Raw genomic sequence first — 8,411 nt, 5'->3', positions numbered from 1 at the left:
TATATATATATATGTATATATATATATATATATGTATGTATATATATATATATATATATATATATATATATATATATATATATATACATATATATATATATATATATATATATATATATATATATATATATATATATATATATATACATATATATATATATACATATATATATATATACATATATATATACATATATATATATATATATATATATATATATGTATATATATATATATATATATATATATATATATATATATATATATATATATATATATATATATATATATATGTATATATATATATATATATATATATATATATATATATATATATATATATATATATACATACATATATATATATATATATATATATATATATATATATATACATACATATATATATATATATATATATATATATATATATATATATATATATATATATATATATATATATATATATATATATATATTCTCTTAGTATACTAAATTCAATCATAATATTATTACTATATATAGAAAAACATAAAATAGGAAATAACATCTTGATAAAAAAAATATTCTCTCTTTCTAAAAAAAGTCAAACATAAAATCGAAAATAACTAATTCTAATAATTCCATAAAAACATAATATTTCTTACTTTATTTATATATCTCAAAGAGTCTAATCATTTGTAATAAATAAAAGGAAAATTCAACCACACTAACTTAATTCATCCTACACAAAACGGGAAAGAAATTGAGTTTGTGTAGTAGCTATGAATCAAAATTCCAGAACAAGTTTGAAAAAAAAAATAACAATTTAGTCTGAATCTGACCATATAATCCAAGAAAAAGAAGTTTGACTTTAAATTGATTCGATTATATACTTCGATTTTGATTTAGAGTCGGAACAAAATCATATCTCGGAAAAAATCCTACAATTCAACTCGATATCGACTCCAACTTTGACTCTTTTACAATATAACTTCGTTCTGACTTCTACTTATTTAAATATTTATTTTCTAGTTAATGCAAAACATATTTTTATTTTTTAGAATTGGTATAAACATATATATATATGTTTCTATTTTGACTATTAACTATGTGTTTATTATTAATAGAACAGTTATTGGGCCCCACATATAATGACCAAAGTCTTCACCATTATTATTTAAACTTTGGTGTGCCTATTTGAAAGAAATCAATGTACTAAGCTTACTTTTTTGGTATCAAGTAAAATTTGGACAATCCGCTGCATATTTGAGTCATTAAGTTAATTGGCCGAAATGCATTTAACATTATTTGTTATGTAGGATTTAAACAAATTATAGCTTATTCGATATACATATTAGAATAGAATATCTTTGAATAAAATAATATCTTATATATTTTGTGAATCTTTTGATTTGGTGATTATTTTGTAGTTATTTAGTTTCCTAAAACTAGAGATTACCTTTTGTATATATTCATCAATTCATGAAATGAATGGCAAGGGAAATCATTTTCCAATATGGTATCAGTACGCTAGGGTTTTGATTCTTCACAACCTTTGTCTTCCACCTCCTTCTTTCTTCTTCTTTCTTTCTTTCATGGCTTTTTCTTGTCCATTTTCTACATATAATTGGACTAAACAAAAGCCTTATTCATCTTCCTATGGTGCGCCTAGAGTTCTAGCTAGGGCCACATCCTGCCCAAAATTTTTGTACGGGGTCTAGTTCTTCTACGGTTTATTTTCCTACTGAAATTCGCGCTATGCACTATCTTTCTTTATCTTCTCCGAATGAGCAATATTATATGAATACCAGTGCAACATCTCATATGTCATATTCTCAGGGTACTCTCTTGAATTATTGTCCTTTGAAGCATTGTTTTAATAATGCAATTATTGTTGGTAATGGTCATATGATTCCGGTTCATGGTCATATGATTCCGGTTCACGGTCACGGACATGTTTCTCTCCCTTCCCCCAATCAACCTTGAACTCTCAAAAATGTCCTCCATGCCCTTAAACTCATTAAAAATCTCATTTCTATTCAAAAATTTACTAATGATAATATGGTCTCTATTGAATTTGATCATTTTGGATTTTTCGTGAAAGAATTGGATATAGGGAACATAATTATGCAGTCTAATAGCACTGGTGATCTCTATCCTTTCATTTCGACACATGGAGCTACCTTTTTCTCATCCCCGTCATCCGCTTTTTCCGTTTCCTCTTCTAGCACCTGGCACTCTCGTTTGGGGCACCCGGGCAAAACTATTTTAGATACCTTGTATTCCTCTCGTTTAATCAAATGTAATAAAAATCCTAATTTTGTTTGTCATTCTTGTCCTCTAGGAAACATGTTAGCCTTCCTTTTCGTACTTCTATGTTTGTCAGTTCCCGTCCCTTTGAAATAATACATAGTGATTTATGGACTTCTCCAGTTTCAAGCTTATCTGGGTACAAATACAATGTTCTTTTTCTTGATAATTATACTAATTTTTTGTAGACTTTTCCTTTATTTCATAAATCTCAAGTTTATGAAAATTTTGCCAATTTTAATACTTATGTTAATACACAATTTCAGCTACAAATCAAATCCTTTCAATGTGATCATGGGGATGAATTTGATAGTAAACTTTTTTACCAAATTTGTGTTTCTCGGGGTATTATTCTTCGTTTTTCTTGTCCTCAAACTTCTCAAAATGGCAAGTCCGAGAGAAAGATTCGTTCCATCAATAATATTATTCGTACCCTTTTGTGTCATGCTTCTCTTCCTCCGTATTTTTGGCCCCACGCCTTAAATACTGCAACCTATCTCCTTAATATTCTCTAGTCTAAATTACTTGGTCATCTCACTCCCGCTCACTTTCTTTATCACAAAACTTCTTCTTATGACCATCTCTGGATTTTTGGGTGTTTATGTTTTCCTTTAATTTCTTCCACCAAAATTCACAAACTCCAACCTCGATCTTCTCTATATGTCTTTTTAGGCTATTCATCATCACATAGAGGTTACAAGTGCTATGATATCGCGTCTCGTAAGATTCTTATTTCTTGTAATGTGATTTTTGATGAAACGGTTTTTCCTTTTTCCCAAGACTCCACACGTACTCCTCACGAGTATGATTTTTTGGATGATTCCAATCCTTATTTCTTTCCCCACCATTCTCAACCCAGCAACAACATCCCATCACCTAACCCAATCCCATCTCCTTCTAGGCCTCACCTCCCTAATGGCCCAACATCATCCCCCCATTAATAAACTCTTTCCTTCCCATCTCAAAATGCTGGAATTAGCCCAGTTGACAGCCCGCCAGCCCTTATCCCCTCTTCCTATTGGGCCTACATCACACGGTCCAGCACCCCACCTTTTCAGCCCATTCGTACCTTGATCCTCTCCTCTCCTCCATCCCCTCCCGGCACGGTTACGCATAGTAAGCATGAAATTTTTAAGCCCAACCCCAAATATACATCTCAAGCCCTTTTCGTTTCCTTTTTCCCTCTTCCCAAAAATCCTGTACATGCCCTCCGTGAACCGAACTAGAAACAAGCCATGGAAGAGGAGTTTGATGCTTTGATTGAGAATAGGACTTGGGATCTTGTCCCTCGACCCCCTAATGCTAGTATGATTTGTTCTTTGTGGATTTTTCGGGTGAAAACCAAGTCTGATGGTTCTTTTAAGCGCTATAAGGCGTGTCTAGTTGGTGATGGTAAGTCTCAATGGAAAGGCATTGACTGTGATGAGACTTTTAGCCTAGTGATCAAACCCACTACCATTCGCATTGTTTTGAGTATTGCTTTGTCCAAGTCTTGTTCTATTCATCAATTGGATGTTAAAAATGCATTTTTCATTGTCACTTGACTCAAACTGGCTACATGTATCAGCCTTTGGGTTTTTGTGATCCTACTCATCCCGATCATGTTTGTCTTCTTCGAAAGTCTCTTTATGGTCTTAACCAGGCTCTTTGGGTCTGATATCAACGATTTGCTGATTTTGTGACTACTATTGGTTTTGTTAACAACATCTCTGATTCTTCTCTTTTTATTTATTGTCACGGGTCCGACATTGCCTATCTTTTGTTATATGTGGACGACATTATTCTTACTACTTCATCTGATTTACTTCGTCAGTCTATTATGGCTAAATTGAGTTTTGAGTTTGCTATGAAGGACTTAGGCCCCCTCTATTATTTTTTGGGCATCACTGTTTCTCGAAATTCTACAGGTCTATTTCTTTCTCAGCACAAATATGCTACTGAGATTCTTGATAAAGTAGGCATGTCTTAATGCAAGCCTGCTTCTACTCCTGCTACTACTTCTAGTAAACTTTGTGCTGATGCTGGTTCTCCTTATGATGATCCTACTCTGTATCGTAGCTATCCTCGGGTTGAACATATGACTACTCTTCATCACATTCTTCGATATGTCAACGGTACTCTTGATCATGGGCTGCAGCTATATAAGTCCTCCATCTCTTCCCTATTATCATACACCGATGCTAATTGGGGCGGTTGTTCTGACACCCGTCGTTCTACTTCTGGCTACTGTGTTTTTTTCGATGATAATTTGATCTCTTGGTCTGCTAAGCGCAAACCTACAATTTCTAAGTCCAGTGCTGAGACTGAATATCATGGTGTGGCTAATGTTGTTTCTAAAACTTGCTGGCTTCGTAACTTACTTCTTGAGCTTTATTTTCCCATTTCTATGGCCACTCTTGTTTATTGTGATAATGTTAGTGCTGTTTATTTGTTGGGCAACTCAATTCACTATCAATGCACTAAACATATCGAGATGGACATACATTTTGTTCAGGAAAAAGTGCAATGTGGGGATGTTCATGTACCTCACATTCCATCTCAATATCAAATTGCCGATATTCTTACCAAGGGCCTTCCTTAGATTCTCTTTGATGATTTTCTGCCCAGTCTCAGCATCCGCAAACCTCCCGATTCGACTGTGGGGTGTATTAGAATAAAATATCTTTGAATAAAATAATATCTTGTATATTTTGTAAATCTTTTGATTTGGTAATTATTTTGTAGTTATTTAGTTTCTTAAAACTAGAGATTACCTTTTGTATATATTTATCAATTCATGAAATGAATGGCAAGGGAAATCATTTTCCAATAAGACACATATATGATTTGTATGAATTTATATACTACTTTTAAAAGCTTTTGCTTTTTCAAAAAAGATTTCACACAATCCGACTTCTTCAAAGGTATACAAATCGAAGTTGGGGAAAAATTAAAGGACATAAAGTCCGTCCCCGAGTTCGAGGTACAGGAGAGAAAAATGCAAGTTTTTAATCAGAGCTAAGTCAGAGTTTGAATAATTTGATCCAAGCTAAATCTGACCATTTATTTCCTAATTGAAATAGAAAATCATCAAAAATTCACTGCTATCTAACAACTATTAATATCTTATAAAAATTTTCATTAAACTTTATATACAGGAATCTCTCATTCTCTCTTTGAAGGAATAAATTTCTATATTTAGGTGTTTTTTTAAATCGAGAGACTCGTTGACCGCATCCTTCTTTATAAATATGAATTGTCATCTTATATTCCTTTACAATGTCTGCTCATTATTTCTATAAGAATAATATACTAAGTATGATTATCACGATAAATATTGAAATACGTCTTTACAAGATCATAAAGTGGTAAAAATAATTAAAGAAACTAGTTAATTAGAAATTAAATTTTGAGAAAGAAGTAGGGGTCACAAGAGCAGTGATAATCAGGCTCATGTAATGATTTAAAGGTGATGTACCATGGTTGGGTGCAACTCTCCACACGTAATCTTTCCCAACCACAACCAGCCATTTTCATGCATTTCTTTCCTTCTTTACCTCTTCGATTTCAGAGCGTGCAATTTTGTATGCTCTTCTTTTACATATTCACCTCTTTCTCATCATTATTCTCTACTCTTTCCGTTTCAAATTATTTATATTTTTTTTCTCAATTTAATATCCTTCTAACTAAATATTTAGCATTTTACAAATTAAAATGTGGGTAAAGAATTTAATTGTCGTCTATTATATATATATATATATATATATATATATATATATATATATATATATATATATATATATATATATATAAGAAAGAGCTAATTTATCGAATTAAATGTTATCATTAATCATACTATTAATATATATGCGATAATTTTTGTGGCTTTACATAACAAGGTTATAATTAAATAGTTTTGTTAGAATTTTTCTAAAATAAAATTGAACTATATGAAATGTATTATATATTGTAATTGTTGTACTTGATTTACACTCAATTTCTTAATTAATTTACAGTTTTAATATAATAAAGCTTTCTCAAAATGTAAAAGAATTACAAATTAAAGCGATAATAGAAGTATTATACATCGATCTATATGTGAATAGAAAATTATTACTAATACTTATTTTACATTTCCTAAATATTTTACTTTAAATAAAGAGTAAATAAAATTCAAATCTGTAAGTTTTTCTTATATTAACATTTGATATTATGTCAAAAAATTACAAAATCTTAAATTAATAATTAAGACTCTAAAATATATAATATTTATATAGTCATCTATCACTAATTATTGTTTTGAGAGAGCCAACTTTATGGCAATTACAATTATTTTGTTGTATCAAAGCCTATATAATTTACACACATATTGGAAGTATTTTTTATAGGCAAGTATATCAAATAAATACAAGAGCTAGGCATGACCGCATGAAAAAAGGTAGACGAACCAATGAACATAACATGAAACTAACTGTTATGATTATATATTTCTGCGCCATCTTAGTCAATCATATCCTAACAACTTATTTCTTTTTTTTTTTTCATATTATATAGACAATATCCAACATTGATTTGTGTTAAATAATATAGCCATTTTATATACTTCATTCCTTAGAAAGTTATATTCTACATTTTATTTACCACTTTTATATATGCAATGGATTTATATGGACTTTTCTAAAAAAAATTAAAGTACTGACTTTGTATAATGTCTTTATATTAATAAAAGTATAAATTTGATATCTTTACCATCGTTACGTAGAGTAATTATTTCTATGAATAGAAATTAATTAATTACAATTGTATAACAATTAAAAGAAATGAAATAGTTCAAATAATTTGAAAGCCAATAATTATAACTTTGGGACAAATGAAATATAAAAATATATTAAGATTTAAATATTATTTTATAATATAATCTTTTTATTTTGAAACTTCAATGTTGAATTACAAAAATCAATTTTATGTAATTAATCAAGCTTAATCATGATTGATACATAGTAGTCCATAGTCCATATTTCAACATAATTTTACATGTGAGATTATACAAATGGATTACAATAAAATTTTTTAATCAAATTACAACAATCTAAGGTTTCAAACCCTAGTTTACATATATAATTAATTATTAGATATAATTAATTTTACAAATTAATTAATTACCTGATTACCTCCATGTTGTTCAAATATCATCCCTTCATCCCTACTAAGCACAAGTTTGGAGCTTCCGGAACCCAAGGGCACTAAAGGTGACCATTGGGTGGCCGGATAGTCAGGGACTGGATCCGGGAGGTGAATGGAGGACCCGGATCCGGATTGAAGTTGACGGATTTGTCTCTTAAGAAACTTAACATAACAAATAGCCTCCTCAAGCATAGAGGCAGTATCCATTTTAATACCCCCGGGTACTAAACGTTGGAGGATCCGTATCTTTTCGGATATCTTCTCCCTTCTATGACGAGCTGCTACACTTTGTGGGTCGTTGCTGATCCGGACATTTCTTCTTTTGGGCTTACGGATAGTAGCCGGGTCAATATCCACGGGTTGCATAACTGCAATCCGGTACATCATCTCTTTCATTGCTCCTAATTCTTCTTCTTTTTCTTCTTCTAGTTCATGTTTATATTTATTTTCCTCTAGTATTTGGTGTTGTAATAAGGAAGGTTTCATGATAAATGATGGTGGGTTTAAGGTTTGGATGATGGAAGGTGGATATGGATGTGGGGTAGGATGATTACAGTGGGTAGACCATACTTGATCATGTATGTGAATATGGGGATGGGGAGGAAGAACATGGTCATGGTCATGGTCATGGTTATGGTTATGGTTATTATGTTGATGATGATGATGATGGTGAGGAGGATGGTGCTCATGATGATGATAATCATCCATGGTGATGTTTTTTAAACCTTTCTCCCAATTGATTTTGTGGAAGTTAGTAGGAGTATGGAGATGATCATAATATATGTGGTTGATGTCCATATATTACATATAAGAGTGGAGAGAATGAAATAACGTTTAGTTGAGAGTTTTAATGGAGAAAAAAATAAAATAAGAAATGAAGAATGCAAACCCCATTTAATGAAGTACTTAAAAAAGTGATCTTTACCACCTTTATATGCATAAATTTCAACCCATAT

At 30.7% G+C, this 8,411-nt stretch overlaps 1 protein-coding gene across 1 annotated transcript; it reads right to left on the bottom strand.

The window, feature by feature from the left end:
- Positions 1-6,351: 6,351 nt before the first annotated feature.
- LOC130824120 (transcription factor HEC3-like) lies at positions 6,352-8,193 on the bottom strand. The gene is made up of 2 exons (XM_057689009.1): positions 7,435-8,193; positions 6,352-6,363 (listed from the first exon to the last, which is right to left on the bottom strand). Exons 1-2 carry the CDS (start codon positions 8,161-8,163, stop codon positions 6,352-6,354), a joined length of 741 nt encoding a protein of 246 aa, XP_057544992.1. The 5' UTR covers positions 8,164-8,193.
- Positions 8,194-8,411: the final 218 nt, after the last annotated feature.

This window comes from Amaranthus tricolor, chromosome 9, assembly GCF_026212465.1.
Source record: "Amaranthus tricolor cultivar Red isolate AtriRed21 chromosome 9, ASM2621246v1, whole genome shotgun sequence".
NCBI lineage: Eukaryota > Viridiplantae > Streptophyta > Magnoliopsida > Caryophyllales > Amaranthaceae > Amaranthus > Amaranthus tricolor.
Note: the sequence above shows the minus strand (reverse complement) of the source record. Positions and strands in the feature narration are given on the sequence as shown.

What these genes read in the sequence shown, in the direction of transcription:
- LOC130824120 (XM_057689009.1), bottom strand. Translation starts at nt 8,163, where the DNA reads ATGGATGATTATCATCATCATGAGCACCATCCTCCTCACCATCATCAT.